The following is a 17,927-nucleotide window of genomic DNA, read 5'->3' on the forward strand; positions in this document are numbered from 1 at the left end:
TGCTGACTGTGCCTTCTCGGTGCATTTGGTATCTATGGAAGGGATGTAGAAGTCTTTCTGACAGAAGATCTTTTTGCCACTTGGTGTAATATGAAACATCCCCCAGCAACAGTTACTCTTGATATAACTGCTTAACAATTTCACACCTGATAAATCTGGATTGCTGTTCAGTCTGACACTATTTGTTTTACATACTTTTATAATAAACTGTGTTAATTGGCACCCAGAGCCAAGAAGAAGATAATTATAGCTGATAGCAAAAAATAATGCTAATTATTTCTTCTTAATTATAATAAGTACCAAAGGATATAGTTAACCACTTCTGTTTCCCAACTATAAAAGTGGTTTTAATAGAGGAAGGATAGAAATCAGCTTTCTGGAAAATTTATGGATATGGAATTATTTGCCTGCCTAGAATTTGGAATAAATGAAAAGTAAAGCATCATACGGAGGTCATGTACCCCATAGTAATGACCTTGAGGGACAAAAGTAATTTGAAAAAGCACTTAACTAAAGATAAGCTCAATTTCTTCCTCTCTCCTCTCCTCGTGCTCTTATATCTAGGTAGGTTTGGGCCTTCTGGGCAAATTTCTGATGATGCATCAGTGCATAAAATTAATGAAAAACCAGGCAAACTTGTAGAAAGAATTTATTAACGTTCAACTTGGGAAATGTAAGATAGTTCCTTTGAAGCAGAATATGCTCTCTTCTTTTTTATAGTTTTGGGGGTTTTTGTTGTTCACACTCCGAATTGGGCTTAGATTTATTAGTGGACAAAGAAATTATTTCTGGCAGCATAGTGATGGTGACTGAGTCTTTCCACTGAACCAGCAGGTGTCTGGTCAAAGTTGGAGAGCATCAGATCTAGGGCAAGTGAGTTCCTGCTCCTCAGAGTCTGACTTTCTCCTGGCCACAACAGTGACAGATCCGCAGGTAGACCAGGTGACCATCACCCTTGGCCTTCAGGGGTACAGGAGGCCCAGGCCAACTGAGGTTGGGACAAAGTGTGGGCACTCTCTGCGACCCTGACTCCTATGGAGGGGTCAGGCAGCCAGCCGGCACCAGGTAGCTTCCAGTGGTTACCAGGGAGACCCAGTTCCTGTTGCCTTCCAGTGCATCTGCTGGGGGTGGGGGGGTGGGGCGGAGGGAAGGAAGGACAGCAAGGCGCTGCTGTGGGAACTGGGACCAGAGGGGTCTGTGCACTCTAACCTCGCCACGAAGCCTGAAATGAGAGTGAATCTAGTATCCTGTGCAAAGAACGTTAGCAGGAATATGCAATCTTGCCGGGCTGTCAGGGCCAGCAGTCTATCCTGCCAGAATGTGATCCTGCCGAGGTGGCCCCCTTCCTGGTGAGGAAGGCATTTGAACACCACAGCTCCCCCACTCGCTTTTCCTTCACAGGCTCTCCAGGTTGTCTTTGCTTTAGCTTCTGAGTATAAAGCAGAAAAATTGTATGGATGTGGTGAGCACGAGTTGCTCTGAAAAGTGCATTGAGTTCCTGAGAAACAAAGTAAGATCGAGTCAGAGACTTTTAGTTCCCCAACGTTTAACCCAGCCTCTCATGCCTTGTCATCACTCAGGGGCACTGTTTGCTGATTGGATGAAAACGTCATGGCCGGTGACGGTACGCCGAGCCTACTGATGTTTACTTGAGGGGACGGCGCTCTTGCCTGTGCTATACGCACTCCTATAAACCGTGCTACAGGCCCATGCTGTAAGCACTGCTGAAGTCAACTTTATGACAGTGATTTCCCCAGGGAACATGACACAGCATATAGCGATAACAGTCCCTTTTCAGAGTGGGGTTTTACTGTAACCTGAGACCGCCTGCACATGAGAAATACAGGTGGGGAATTGACCCATCCGAGATTAGAGGGGATGGCCGTGTGTCTTTCCCTCGTCCTCAGGCTCAGCCTTCTGAAGGCCTCATGTGGAGTTTCATATACTAAGTAATTCTTTTCTTTTTTTTTTTTTTTTAAGATTTTGTTCATTTATTTGACAGAGAGAGACAGTGAGAGAGGGACCACAGGCAGGGGGAGCGGGAGAGGGAGAAGCAGGCTTCCCGTGGAGCAGGGAGCCCGATGCGGGGCTCGATCCCAGGACCCTGGGATCATGACCTGAGCCAAAGGCAGCCGCCCAACCAACTGAGCCACCCAGGCACCCCCTAAGTAATTATTTTCATGTACTAAGTAATTATCAAGGACCTGGCTACATGGGGGCTACTTCTGCAGGACAGAAGTGGTTGTGGTTACAGCCCTCAAGATGCTCATTTTCCAGTAAGGGACAGAGGCACGTACTTGTGATCACAATGAACTACAGAATTTGGAAGGGTTGTCGGTCTCTAGGGAATAGAATCTCTCCACATAAGGAATTAGGGAAGACTCCAGATGAAGGAGGTGAGGTTTGACCTTGACCTTGAGGAATGGATAGGAATGTGATGGGTAGGGATGGGAGTGGAGAGGCCACTCCAGGTGGGGAGAAAAGCAAGAGAAGAGGGAAAGGATGAGTTGGATTTGGGGAGCAGTGAGTTTGCCAGAGGTCGGACTGGAAGGGGAAGGAGGCCCGACTTGGAGACCCCTGGGTATCACCCCAGGACTGTGAATGACTCCCGCACCACTGTCTTTTTTAATGCTATGTAGGAAGCACCACAGCTCTTCCTTGGCCCTGGCAAATGTACTGGGGAACAGACAAATTCTCCCACGGAGAAGTTGAAAGTGCTCGGAAGGTTTTCACCAGGTCATTTCCAGTTGTCTTGGGTCCTCTCTTCATTCTCTCTCAGTGGGAAAATGTACCAATTGGTGATGGAGCTGAGAAGGCAGAGAACTTTTGACCCCGATGTAGATGGCAGCCGTGGGATCCTATGCTTTGATAGATGGGCTAAAACCCAGAGCAATGAGTCCCACTTCCCCAGTCAAAATAAACTGGGTGTGTTTCTTTTACGGGTGTTATACAATCACGTCTGAATGCTCTACCTTATTGATTCGGTTTAATGCTCTTAGACATGCCATCTTGTTGTTTGTTCAGAGAGTTTTTATCTGATTGCAAATACTCAGCCTGAGTTAATGTTTTATGAGGCTCAGTCATAACTGGAGGCTAGATATATGACAGAAGCCATGGCTATTTTTTAAAGACAATTTTGCTGCACATGGGACCGTTTCGATTAAGAAACACAAACCCCCATTCAAGTACAAGTCCCGCTTGTTTTTATTCGCCATTCCTACCGGTGATCATGAATTTTAACAAATTTTCTAGTTACTTAGTCCATTGCCCTCCAAAGACCGTATTAATAACTCATTTCATTAACTTACAAACTGACAAAATGACTATTGCATCCCAGGCACTGAGGTAAGAACTATACAAATAGTCAGCCACTTAGTCCTTTTAACAACCATTATGAAGTAGATGAGAGCATGCTTCCTATTTTACAGATAGGGAAATTGAGGGAGGGAGAAGTGAAGTAACTTGCCCAAGCTCACACGGATTGTATTCATTGCCACTTGAGTAGACATGCAAATTGGAGGTTGTGGTTAGTGGTTGTGCTCTCACCTTCGAGAAAAGGCTCAAAAGACTTGCCTGGATGATTCTGCCGCGCCATGCTCCGTGACAGAATTGTGTTCCTGGATCCTTTTAATAGAGGCTCATTCTCTACAGTTGATGTCTGTAGTTGTCTTTCAAGAAATTCAGTATTTTAACTGACTGTAAATGCTTGAAAGTGAACAATTTCCATGTTGGCACAGCAAACACATCAACTATACCAAAGCCCAGGCCAGTCTAAATCAAGTCTTTTTAATGTCGGAAGCTGTGGCTGTTGGGAGTGGCATCTGCCCAAAGTGTGACTGGGACGATGCAGTTCGTAATAAACGTGGAGCGGCATTTTCTGTGTGCCCAGCACCCTGCTGAGTCCATGACCTGGTTATTGTGTTTTATCCCCCAACAGCGGCACTAGGTGGGCCCTGGGATTATCTCCCTTCCTTCTACAAATATGGAAACTGAGGCTTAGTGATGGAGTGCCGATCACACAGCTAGGGAGCAGCAGAGCAGGGTTTTGAACCCGGGAGCTGTGTTTGGAGCCTGGGGCCTTGAGCTCGGTGCGTGCTGCCTCCCCTGGGGCTGTGTGGCTCTGCCGGTCCCCTGCCCGTGCTGTTCACCCACAGCATCTCCTGTCAGCAGGGACTAACAGGTGATCTTGATAAAGTTCTTGTAGCAGTTCTGCTATGTGTCTTAGTAGGGTCCCACTACCCTCCTGTGCTCTATACCAAGTATTTGAAGAGTTGGGTTTCACCCATCCTTCTTCCATTATCAACCTTACGCCCAGCCTGAGGTCCGTATTTGCTGACTGACTGATTGACGGAATACCATTCCGCCCTGTTGGAGGGCAGCCAGGGCACCACGCGGCTGTGGGTGGGGCAGACAGGGACCCTGACAGAATGAATCCTGACACTGAATGTGGGAACGTTGTGGAGGGGTGTTTATGCTGTCCTGGGAGCCGCTCATCAAGCACTTGAGAAGTCTATGCACCCATTTATAGTAACTTCTACTCTTACTTTAAAACCACGTTTTTTTTTTTCTTTATCAATCATGGTGTCCCTTCTGTGGAAGAACGCATGAACAAAGGAGGGACTGACCGAGTCCTTTATCACTTGACTCCTTGGATATAAAAACTTTAGGGATGTTCCTGCCCCCCTCTGCTACTTGGGATTGTATTTTCTTCACCTGGCTTTTCCTTCCTGTGTGCCTGGACTCTCCCCCCTCCCCTCCCCATCCCCCTCTACCTCTCCTCCTCCCTCTCTCCCATCCCTCCCGCTCCCATATCAGTCCTGGCAGTGACTGGACAGGTGGTGGCAAGAACTGCTGTTTTAGGTGGTGCTACAGATGGTGTTAGCTTCCATAGCTTTAGGATGGAACTCTTCTTTAGGGAAATTAGGAGTTAAATCAGCTTTTGAGGAACTAGGGTCACCATGTATGCTATTAAGGCAGGAACGTGCATTCTGAGTCCTAATCAGACTTCAGGGCAATGCAACCCACTGGAAACCGCGTATGTTTGAGAAGCTTCTATCATCCAAACGCATGCGCTGGAATCCATTCCATGTCTGTTCTCATGACTGAGAATCATTTCTTGACTTCTTTGTTTTCTTGAAATGCTGAATTGAAAATACAGTATTTAGGGAAATTGCATTCCTAGTGCTAGCAATAGAGTCCCAGAGAGTTTTACTTTCCGGTTGGAGTTTCTCATTGATACATCATACCAACATCAGGGCAGGCTGGACATTAAGTGGTTTTCCTCTCTGTGTCTTTGACAGATGTGCCATCCCCACACCAGCGGGGCTCCACCAAGATGAAACCAATCGAAGAAGGGGTGGAAGATGACGATGAAGTCTTTGAGCCTGTGTCTCCAAACGCACTGAAAGTCCATCAGTTGCCTTGATCAGAGAGAGAGGTCAAGTGACCAAGATGGAGATGGTCTTGAAGAGATCCTGAAAAATACCAGCACTTCTTCATGGCTTATTGATTAGTCTGCTATAGCACTGATAGTCTGAGGGCAGGAAAGTGAGGACGGTCAAAAAATGGGAAGGTTATTTGAGCTCTCCTTTTTATTGATCAGCTTTTTAAGCAATTATTTTACTGAGCCTTCTGACTAAACCTAGTTCTATTTTGAGATACATATTTTCACAGTGTTTTCTAGATATATTATTGTTTTAACTTAGCACTCTGTCAATGCAAATGCCTTTTCACTTATTTTTTCTGAGTTGTGGTTCATTTTCTCACAAATAGTTTTTTCTCCACTGTGGCAATGGGGTCGTCCATTTGATAGTTTTAACAAACAGGGTACATTTGAAATTGAGGTTGAGGTATCATTAAAAAAGCAGGGAGTCTCAGGCCTTGTTCAACTGAATTTTGAAGCTAGAAGATTGTAAAGAAAGATGCGATTTGGCTGGTGTTTATTTTTTCTCTCAGGCCAAACACATTACTCCACTAGATCACCTTACTTATTTGGGCATTGTGTAGAGAGCCGGATAATGAGCAAAACTCATCAACCTTTGCTCACATTACCCTTATATTATGCTGTGTATAATCAGGTCTGGAAACCAAAGCTGGAAAGACAACAGATGGAAGCAGTTCCGAATTCAGCTTGACCTTCAGCAAAACTCAGCTCACCTGTGATTTGGAGCCATCTTGTCCCCACACACCACCCTGGTGTGGGGAACGCTTTACTTGGGGTAGGGAGTCAAGTGATTAAACAGGTGTCACAGAAGGAAGTGAGTGAAAGAGCATTTTCATTCTGTGGTCTGAAGTTTCAGGAGGTTCCGCCAGAGCCATAGATGTCTCCTTAAAATGTGTACCAAATACCCAGGGCCAGGTTCGCAAATGTGAACACAGCTTTGGGGGCAGACAGTTTCCCATAAGCCGTGCCACGGGCGCCCAACCTAGATGTTGCTGTGAGGGCTTTGATCGTAAATCTCTCTTTCCTACTGGAATCATGTTTCAGGAAACAGTGTTATTCAGCTGGTGGGAAATGAGAAGTTTGCTGAAATCATCGGTCAGACTGGTCAGGGTGACCGGGGCACTCAATTGGGTGAAGCCCATTGATCGACTATGCTATATCATACATCATGCTGATTTTATTTTATCCACTAGAACCAACTTGAGTCAGCCCCCTGTTATAGTAAATGGCTAAGAAAAGTTCCCAATGAAGTTACTTTCAGGTAAGCTGAGCCCAAAGCAGCCTGTCTTGTCAAAAGGTGATTGCTGTCAGAGAAGGTAGATAAGCCACTCGAGGGTCACCTCGCTTTCCTAAATCCATTTTTTTAGGCTAATTATTTTAGTAATTTCACTTGAGTTAAATTTACACGCTCGGTCACTCCTAAGAAAATTTCCACAGACTGGGAATCCAGCTCCTAACATCTTGATCAGATGTTGCCTTATTAACACCACAGTGGGAAGGCTGATTTCACTTCACGATTAGCATGGCCCCTTCAGTTTCCTAAATTATAAATTTATTTGGGGGAAATGAAGCACAGGTGAATGGACTTAACCTTGGCTTTAAGACTGTAAAGATTCATTCGGTCCCTTGCTGTGCCTGAGCTCCCACGTGAGGTAACTGTAATGTAATGGCTCTGGTCCTGCGTTCCTCTAACTGTCGGGGTAAGATCACGTAGACCATTTAGTTTCCACATGCAGAAGACTAATTTACAAAATCACTCTATAGAGTAATTAGATATGACACCCTTCCCTGAAGAGAAAGTAATTTTAGATTCTGCTGAGGCCACATCTTTAATGTTCTGTGGATCCACAGAAGCTTGGGGTTTCTTAGCCTGACCCATCTTCAGGTGTGTCTCACTTTGCCATGATGAGACAGTGGGAAGGGTCATCTCTAACGATCCACATGCATGTGTTTAGAGGTTATTTTCTGCAGCACTGGGAAGAAACATTTTTAAAGGCACGCTGCTAAAACTAGATGATCGGAATTCATTTACTGTTTTTATCAAAACCCGTGTGTGCTTGTGCGCGCACGTCAGTGTCATTCATAACGAAGATTGTAATCTCAAGCTTAGGAATCTTAAAAGAGCCACTTAGCCTGAATGGGAAACGTGAAACTATTTTTAAATACACACGTCTAAGCAAGACAATGAGGCTCGGAGAAAAGGAGATGTAAGCCACTGAGTAGCCCTCCCACACAGACTTGATATCCAAGAAGCAGATAAGAAAACAGAAAAGAGTTTTAAGTGTAAGATCTCCTATGGATGGCTCTGAATTCATTTATACAAGTGAACAAGTGTATCTTTGTGTGAGGCATAAATACATAAACAACAACAACAACAAAACATGTTTGCTGCCAAAGCCACCAATAAGATGCTTCCTGTGCTTTTTGGTGTTCACTTAGCTGTGTGACCAAGGTTCAGAAAATGATCTGCAAAAATTATATATAACCCCACATCTACTAGGTTTAAATGTACATCAAGTCTGTTGTATGAATCAGGATTGTAACATTTATACCAGAATGTGTCATTTGTAATATTTTGAAAGCCCTCATATTTATAAAATAATAGCACAGATACTAGATAGAAACCCAATGAAGTTTGTATATCTTAAATTAGTAATAATGGGTGCTATATAACTGTCAGTTACCACCCGTTGCTTTCTGGGATCTTCTTCACTGCTCCCTACGGTTCAGTTGCCCTTTCACCGTTGGACACCTTTGTGCTTCGCTGCCAATAGTCTGCACCCTGGGAGACACGGCCTTCCTATCTGGTTCTCCTTCCACATGTCTGAAGCTTTTCTGGTTTTATAACTTGGAACTGCCAATTCCTGCCTCCCAGGTCCTATCCTGGCCCCAAAGGCAGAGCCCTCTTGGATGCTGGAAAAAAATCTGTGGGGAAAGTTGATGTAACCTACACATTCTGCCCTGTTCCTGGCGCACCCGGGGAATGACTCCAGCCTCCAGGGAAAATCGTCCTGCCAGTGTGTGGGTGGCACCCCCCAGCAAGCGCTTGGGAGTGCGGGTCAGCCTGTGCACGCCCACCAGGGGGCTGTGTGGTGCCCTCCTCCCTGCGGACCCCAGGGAGCAGCTCTGAGGATTCACAGTTATTTCTTGTATCCATTTCTTTGGACATTTCTAAAGCTGCTTTGCAGAAACCTCAGACCTTGCCATGCCTCTATTTCCCCTCCCTTTTTTCCAACCCTGGTTTTCCAACCTTGTTTTTTAATTATTTCCAATGAGAGTGAATAGAAATTCCCACCTGTTCAATTCCAATTCCCAAGGAATTGAAAGGACAGACTAGTGTGTAGGGAACTCAAGGCTGCAGTGTAAACACGCTTCAGTTTTGCTCCAGGGATGACACATTTCCTCACGGACAGCCTTTCTTTGCTTCTCCCGGGAGCCCCGGATACCTTGTGTGTAATGACATATTGTGTCATTTCAGAAACCTGCTTTTAAGTACTATTTATAGGTTAATCTGTTACACTTGCAACCTAGTTTTAAAGTACATGAGGATTTTATGAATGCTTTATACAGACACATTTATAGGAAACTCATTCTTTCTGTTTTTAGGTGCCATTGACATTGATACCATTTACTTCATAATCAATTGACATTTTGTCCGAATAGAGCCTTATAGTTGAAAATATCTTCATATACTGTCATTTGATCAAATAAATTTCTTAGAAACTATGCATATCTTCCTTTTATTCCTCTTACATATAGCTAGCTGATTTGCTCTGACTCCATGCCTAAAGGTGGGGGTTGGTTCATTTACCCTCAGGTTGTGGGAATTGCTCTGGTTTACAAAGGGGATGGTCTTGGGTCAGTTCCACTTAATTTCAAAGCTCTGCCATCTTGGCTGCCTTCGGCCATGACAAGAGGCAGCAAGACAGTGTTGACTGGATGCAGCAATTGAGAAGCCTTCCGAGTTTCACTATGGGGCTATATAGATTTCAACTTTTTATTCCTCCTCATTTGAACATTCCCTTCTAGTTTCATAAGGTTTAACAACATAAGGAGTCAGAATATCTCCCCTGGATTTATTCTGTGGTGGGAAAGAGGGACCGTCTTCCCATTCTTCCATCAACTGGCCTAGGAAGCGGAATGGGAGTTTGAGAGCACATCTCTTGTCCCTTAGTAGCAAGTAACAAACTTGTCCTGATCAGCCCCAGGACCAGACCCAAATGGAAGGGGCATCTTATACTGCCATAAAAAGAATTAATTCTGTCGCTTAATAAGCCATGTCACCTAAACCTAGAGATGGGTGTTGAGCCCTGAACTTCTTGCTGAGCTAACTGTGGAGCAGTTTTCCCTTTCCTTTTTTATTTTTATTTTTTGCTAAGATACTTATTTATTTGAAAGAGAGAGCACACGAGTGGGGAGAGTGGCAGAGGAAGAGGGAGAAGCAGACTCCCCACTGAGCAGGGAGCCCTACATGGGGTTTGATTCCAGTGTCCTGGGATCATGACCTGAGCCAAAGGCAGACGCTTAATTGATCGAGCCACCCAGACGCTCTTTATTTTTTATTTTTTATTTTTACGTAATCTATACACCTAATATGGGGCTTGAACTCACAACCCTGAGATCAAGAGTCATATGCTCCACCAAGTGAGCCAGCCAGGCACCCCCAGCTTTCCCTTTCCTAAGCCTGTGATGTGTGACCTAAGAGTTTCCGTCTATGTCCAGCTGGGGGTTTCCTGTGAACAGATGTGGCTATTAGCACATCATAATAGGACTTAGCCATGACAGGACTCAGGCATGGGTTTGTGGGAGCAGATGTAGTGAGGGAGAGAGCATCTCAGAGATCTCTGCCTCCAGTTCCTACTGGTGATTCTCTGTCTAGGGACATGGCACAGGACCAGGTTTGAGCAGAAAGACCAAGTACACTTTTGTCATGCTGAGTTTGAGAGGCCTTTGAGAGAGCAGAGAGATGTCAAGTAGATAGTTGGATAAGTAAGTCTGGAACTCCGTGGAGGGGTCTGGGCTGGAGATACAGACTTCTGAATTAAAGATAGCAGCGGTGAGCTTGACAGTTTCCCAATACATAAAGATTTTTCTGATAAGATTGTGTGTGTGTGTGTGTGTGTGTGTGTGTGTGTGTGTGTGTGTGTGTTTGGTGAGTGGGACTTTTTACTGTCCTATTTTGAAAAGGTATATTAACATTTGGAAATCTATAACTCAGTGAGCTGGTATTTTCTTTTTTCCTTGTTAAAAAAATTTTTTAAAGATTTTATTTATTTGAGAGAGAGATAGAGCACAAGCAGAGGGAGAGAGGGAGAAGCAGGCTCTCCACTGAGCAGGGAACCCGACGTGGGGCTCGATCCCAGGACCCTGGGATTATGACTTGAGCTGAAGGCAGACACTTAACCAACTGAGCTACCAGGTGCCCCTCTTTTTTCCTTTTTTTAAAAAAAGATTTTATTTAAAGAGAGAGAGAGCAGTCACACAAGTCGGGGAGGGGCAGAGGGAGAGAACCTCAAGCAGACCCCAAGTGGATCCCAGAGCCCAACGCCGGGCTCGATCCTACAAGCCAAAATCAAGAGGCCCTGCTCAACTGACTGATTCACCCAGGTGCCCCAGTGAGCCAGTATTGTGGGTATAAGATCTGTTCCAAGTGCAAAGGGGTTATCGATAGGGTTTCAGGTTCCACACTGCAACTAACCTTTAAGAAACTATCATTTGTTGAGTTTCCTTGTAATATCGAGAATATCCATAATTACCTCTAAACGATACTAAAATACCCCTCCATTTTCCAACTACATATCTGTGTGAGGCTGGATTGTCTTCATATACTTCCTCCAGAATGATGCAAAAGCAGATGTGAGAATCCAGCTCTGTCTTCTACTAAGTCAAACTTCTAAGAGATTTGCAGAAGCGTAAAACAATGCCACTCTTCTTGCTTTTTTGATTTTGCTTTGTTTTATAAAATAGCTGTTTTTCAAGAAAAAAATGCTCTTTATAATAACATGTAATGGAGTTATTATTACTATTTCTAAATGAAATGATAAGCATCACCATCCTCTAAGCGCCTCCACTCCTGGCCTCGGGGGCTGCCCCCGGCTCCTGCATTAGAGCTGCAGTGTCTTTCTTTGCCTCTAACCTCACGTTTGCCCGTCAATCTTTGTGCTGCTACCAGAGTAATCTGAACATTGGCAAACAGAAACGAGGACCTACAGAGAAAAGCCTGCATTCCGGGTGGGACAACTAAGCCCTTCCATGTCCACTCCCTCTCCCTCTGCACCCTAGTCAGGGCCATGACTCTTCGCCCCTCTCTGAGCTCATCACACACTCGCCCACCTGCCTGAAATGCCTGATTTTCTTGCTGGGGCAGTGCCCTCAGGATAAACTGCCCCTCCCAGCTGAAATGTGGCACCCTCTGCCCAGCTGGTCCTTCCCACTTCCCACCTTTTGCCATGTACACCTGTTGTGTGCTGTATCCTGGCCACGGCAGAGACTTTCATTCAGATTCTCAAAGTCCTTTCAGATCATTGTCGAATTTGACCAAGCCCTTTCCTTAGACACTCAGTATCTGAACCCTCCGCCGTGCTGCTGAGACAGGTGACAGGTGACAGGACAGGCATTAGCTTTCCCATTTTACATGGGAGGGGAGTGCAGAGAGGAGAAGTGATGGCCCAAGGTCCCAAGGCTGACATGTGAGCACACAGGACCCAAGGACACGTGCTTGCTCGGGGCATGTTCCTAGTTCCACCTTACAACTCTGAAAAATAATTTTCTTTCCAGCGATGCTCTTCCTCTACTCCTAGGCCTTGTTCTCATTCCACTTTGGTACCATGTTCACAGGCCCAGTGTTGCTTATACCAGCTTCCTGCGGGTTCCTGGGTGTCAGACACTATATTAATATTTCCTTGCTGTTTACCAGGGACAGAGATATCCCCAATGACTTTGAAGCTCTCCCAGCCTCCTCCTTCATCCTGTCATGAGAAAATTCTCCTCCTTCAGTTTTTTGTTTTTTGTTTTTGTTTTTTTTTTTTTTGAGAGAGAGAGAGAGAGAAACAGCATGAGAGGGGAGAAGGTCAGAGGGAGAAGCAGGCTCCCCGCCGAGCCGGGAGCCTGATGTGGGACTTGATCCCAGGACCCTGGGATCATGACCTGAGCCGAAGGCAGTCGCTTAACCAACTGAGCCACCCAGGCGCCCCTCCTCCTTCAGTTTTTAGCAAAGGTTTTCTATGCTTCTTCCCCTAGCTGCTGGTCATAGCTGCAGGTTCCACTGTAGGACTGCACGTGGCCGGGCCCGCCCCTGCCCCTGGAGAGCAGAGAGCGAAGCACAGCTGGGGGGATTTGAGGCTCAGACTCCTTGTGTGATGGGCCCACAGAATAAAATGTGATTTGAACAAAGCTAAACTACCTCACACCTGATAGAGGGAAGTCCCACAGTTATACAACGGCTCTTGTAAGGAAGACAGCCTTGAGGGGAAAATGATTATAGCCACTTACTTCTTGGTAGCCCCCTGCAGGCGATGAAAACTTACGGACCGGCTTGTGCCCGTTGGTGGTTACATACAATTATGCCATTTTTGCAGAGACTGACTGACGTGAACACGTAGTCCGTGCGAAGGAGCTCAGACAGGAGACAAACCTCAGGCCCAACTCTCTAAAGGGCCGACGACACTACACGTGAGACAAAATGACCCAATATTCATCTGTTCTGAATTAATTTCTCTTAAAAAATCATCTGTTACCTTGGGAACCTAGCTAAACTTTTTCAATGCGCTTCTCACTATTTTTGTTATTCTTATCTGATCTCTTTTAATGCTCATTGGTATTGAAATGTTTTGCTCGTAAAAATAATTATACTTTACATTTTTTTGTACATGTATTATATAGAGAGGCATTTTTTTTTAGAAAAAGAAAAATTAAAAACTGATTTTGAGGGGTGCCTGGGTGGCTCAGTCGGTTAAACGTCTGCCTTCAGCTCAGGTCATGATCCCAGCTCTTGGGATCGAGTCCCGCATCGGGCTCCTTGTTCAGCAGGGAGTCAGCTTCTCCCCCTGCCTGCCACTCTCCCTGCTTGTGCTCTCTCTGTCAAATAAATAAATAAAATCTTCTAAAAAGAAAAACCGGATATTGACCTTCAAAATCATCTATCCTTTATGTGGAAATGTGGGTCTTAGTTACATGTTGTGCCAAACAGATTTCTTATCTCTGTTGTTCACCTCAACCTCCCTCTTAGCTCACGGCAGCTTGAAAGCACTGGACTGAGTCTTGCCCTTCTCGTTGGATGGGGCTTTGAGTCAGACACATGCAATTCTGAACAATGCCTCCGACCACGGGATCTTAGGCAAGGTGTTAAGCCTTCTAAACCTGCTGCGTCCTCATGCGTACACTAGAAATTTTCCCCACACAGAGCTGGCCCTCGGGAAATGTTCTCATCCCTTTTCCCTCCTTCCTTTAGTTATCAAGTTGAATCCTTAAGGCTTCTGGAATCTTGGCAACCACAGTCCTCGTAAGGAGCCAGGGGGCCAGGGCCAGCAGGACCTGAGGGAAAGGCAGAGCAGGGAACTGCTACCACAGCCCCTTCTGCTTACAGCAGAAACGACTGAAGGCCCGGGAGCCCCAGCACTCGGTGTCCCGAGACACGTTGGGCTGGGCAGAGAGAAGAGCCCATCCTGACCTCAGCAAGTGGCCCCAGAAAGCAGTAGGCAGGGGAAGAAGGCTGTAGACACCTCTCTATGGTGGCTAGCGGGTGGAAAACACTAGCGTTAGGTTAAACGATGCTTTCCATGAGGTTCTTCTCCAAGAACCTTAAGCGCTGGTCAACCTTTAACAAATTATTTGAACTAACAACCTTTCTTAACTCTCCATGGTGACCATTGAACTGTGAACAGGTGGGATGGACATGCATGGAACACATTATGGGCAAGTTCTGACACTAGGAAGGATGGGGAGAAGTTTATTGCGACCCCACAGAGTGTGGGAGAAGGAAGAGCTCTCAAAGACTCGGGAGACTTTTATTCCTGATACAGTCTGATTGCTAAAGACAGTTTGATTGCGAGTACATCGGGTAGGTCACATTACCTATTTGGATCTCAGTTTTCTCTGTAAGATGAGGTTACACCAGGTGAGGACTCTTCTGGCTCCGTTGTCCATAATTCCAAGCATCTGCCCTTCTTAAAGGCTGACATGGCCTATCCTTGCTTCACATGTCCTTCATTATCCAGCTGAGTCAGGGCTTTTTTTTCCCCTGGTTGAGGATGATTTGGGGGGTTAGGCAAGCTCTCAGCAGCTGTCTCACCTCTGGCCGTCCTTCCTACCCTCCTACCCAGGGCAGGCCCATCCTTGCCCTATCCTTCACAAATGCCGTGTTGGTTTGAAATCATGGGAGCATTATCAATACCCAGGACTGTGTTGGGTCCTTTCATCGGCAAGCATTCAATGTTTCCTTTTCTACCATTGAAAGGGGTTCTTGAGAGTTCTTATCAAAGCAGGTAGCTTGCTGAAAAACCCTTTCTTAGCCCTTCTCAAATGGTGGTGTCTGAGGTTTTCCTCCAAAGGGGACAGAACTATAAAATTTCAGAGCAGATAGAGTATGTAAATTTCAACGAGTTCTCAAACTTGAGCAGGCATCAGAATCACCTGGAGTCTCCTTAAAACCCAGCTTGCTGGGCCTAACAGAAGTGTTTGACTTAGTGTATCTAGGGAAGGGCCCAGAAGGCTGCATTTCTAATAAGTTCCCAGATGGTGTTGACGCTGCCATTAACATGACCACACTTGGGGTCCCCTTAACTAGTCCAGCTCCCTTATTAGCAGACAAGGAGACTATGGTTGGGAAAATCGAACCCAAGAAAAACTAAAATCCAAGTACTCTCATTCACTACCCAATGGCTTTCAGTCAAAAGCAACTTTTTTTTTTTTGGCTGTAGACCAATAGTTTTCAAGCTTTCGATAAAAAAAAAAAAATCACTTAGGGCACCAGTCTAAATACTCCAAGAACAGTTAGATACTGACTCAATATACCTGGGACAGCGGTTCTTCACCTGCTGCACATCAGCATTAGAAATTCTGATGTCGGGGCACCTGGGTGGCTCAGTTGTTAAGCATCTGCCTTCGGCTCAGGTCATGACATCAGGGTCCTGGCATTGAGCCCCGCATCGGGCTCCCTGCTCTGCGGGAAGCCTGCTTCTCCCTCTCCCACTCCCCCTGCTTGTGTTCCCTCTCTCGCTGTGTCTTTCTCTGTCAAATAAATAAAATCTTTTAAAAAAAATTCTGATGTCCACAGACTTGTACCCCTGAAACAAATAATACATTATATGTAATTTAAAAAAGGAAATTCTAATGTCATTCATCTAGGTGTCAGGATTCTCAAAAGCTCTGCAGATCATTCCATGGGTAGTAAATGGGAGAAGCCCAGGTCTGGAGGAAGGTCTGGGCATCCCAGGTGATTTGGGTACAGCTGCGGGCTGGTCCAGATTTTGTAGGTAAATGCTTTCCTGGTCTTGCCTCCCGCTTTAGGAACCATAAAGGAGCAGCAGTCGTGCTAGTTTGGGGTTTGAGGAGCGAATGGTAGAAGTGGGCGGCATTGATGAAGAAGCTCAAACCAAAGCAAATGTAGGCAGTCTGGGTGGTGTGTGATCTTTTTTTTTTTTCCTATGTATGTCAACATTTATTTTTAAAATATTTATTCTTTTTTATTGAGATATAATTGACATATGACATTATATTTAGTTTCAGGCATACAACATAATGATTCGATATATGCATATATTGCAAAGTGATCCCCACAGTTAAGTCTAATGAACAACAGCAACCACACAGTTTTTCTGACTTGTGATGATGAGACCTTTTAAGATTGACCCTCTTAGCAAATTACAAATATATCATTAACTATAACATATCATTAACTATAGTCACCATGCTATATATTATATCCCCAGGACTTACTTATTTTATAACTATAGGTTTATATCTTTTTGACTACTATTGGTGTGTGATTTTGATCCTTTAAACTCCCTTAGTCACCTTCCTTGGCTCCCTGTAGCTTCCTTCATAATACCAGAGTCAGAAAGAAGCTTACTGCCTGCTTCTGGTGTGTAGAATGAGAGAATGCTTTGACTTTGACTTCTGAGATGCCTCTTCTATAGCTCCAAGACTCATTATGAGACCTGAGCAGTCAATGTCTTCTCCCTAAGCCCATCTATAATTCTTTTGTAATATAGGAATATTAATATCTGCCATCTTTACCTTGGAAGGATTTTGTGGGAACACAATTTAAAGCACTGTGGAAACTATAAAGCACTGTAAAAATGAAAGCTATTATTTTATTAACCACTGACACACACACGGAAGCTTAAGGTGAAAGAAATATCTCTTGACTAAATCAGACCTGGAAATTCTCTTGGAACTTGTATCTAATTTGTCCTTGCTTCTGGGTACATCTATTCAAATCCAAAACCCAGAACACCTGAGTGTATGATCGTATGAGCATTTTAACAAGATAAGTTTCTTCTCAGATAATGGGAAAACAGACACTTTTAAAGATGTCTGAGAACAACATCCAAGTTTTAAGGAATAAAATCCCAACTAAAAATTTTAGAAGTCTTGTATTTCTTATAGCTTGAGAGGTGGATGAGGAACTTATGGGTTCATAATGCAGTGCATATATTTAATGCAGTATGGGTGTTTACAGTTTGGGAGTGTCTTATGGCAAGAGGACCTAGAAATGCTTAGATAAAATACTTTGTCCTAGACAAGTTACCAACTGTCAGTACCCGTTCAGCATCACGAACTCTGACAGCCTGTGTTTTCTGCATAAGAGCCCATAAATTCATCACTCATAATTACATATTTTTCCTGGGGGGAATTTTCCTAGGTACATTTATCAATCATATGAAATATTGAGAAATCCAATAGTAGCTATGAGGCAAGGTGAAAGTGTTTCAGAAAGCGAGTGAAGAGTGCCCTCTGGTGGTGTCATGCAGCAACTGACATACGTCAATGCTTGGTCTTTAATCAGAATCGTTAAACTATAGTTCTACAGTCAGACTTTCATCCTAACCATAAGAAATTTTGACGCTTTCGGCGATCCATTGTACAATGGGCTACATTATGACATGCTGTTTATATTGTGTTGTGTTATGTCATGTAGGTTATCTTTTACAGAAGCCCTAGGGAAAATTTTAGTTGGGACAGTGCTCTATTAAGAAATAATTTTTAATTAAAAAGAAGCACTAGAGGTTGTTAATATGGCACTTCCAAATTAGATCTCTTAAATAATTAGATCTCGGCCCACAGTTGGTTATTGCTCGTTTTTGTTTTGTTTTTGGTTGGGCCTGGGGTTTGAGTTGAAACATTTAGCCATTGTGATGGGGGTTCTAATGGGACATGTTGAATCTTTGGCAGGTTTGGGAAATAACCACCTGAGATAATCTGGTGTGATTCTAGATGAACACAGGATATTGGGCCAAGTGATATTCCAGGATCCCTTCCAACC

General features: G+C 44.6%; 1 protein-coding gene across 1 annotated transcript in view; it reads left to right on the forward strand.

Moving 5' to 3' along the window:
• The window catches only part of POPDC1 (popeye domain cAMP effector 1), a 29,112-nt gene extending 23,687 nt beyond the window's left edge, over positions 1 to 5,425 (forward strand). The window contains exon 7 of the mRNA XM_028104288.2: positions 5,301 to 5,425. Within this exon, the coding sequence (XP_027960089.1) occupies positions 5,301 to 5,425 (125 nt within the window). The remainder of the gene's footprint in view (positions 1 to 5,300) is intronic.
• The last annotated feature ends 12,502 nt before the right edge of the window (positions 5,426 to 17,927 follow it).

The sequence above is a fragment of the Eumetopias jubatus genome, unplaced genomic scaffold (genome assembly GCF_037043125.1).
Source record: "Eumetopias jubatus isolate StellerSeaLion01/CBP00866 unplaced genomic scaffold, mEumJub1_p1.0 scaffold_6, whole genome shotgun sequence".
Lineage (NCBI taxonomy): Eukaryota > Metazoa > Chordata > Mammalia > Carnivora > Otariidae > Eumetopias > Eumetopias jubatus.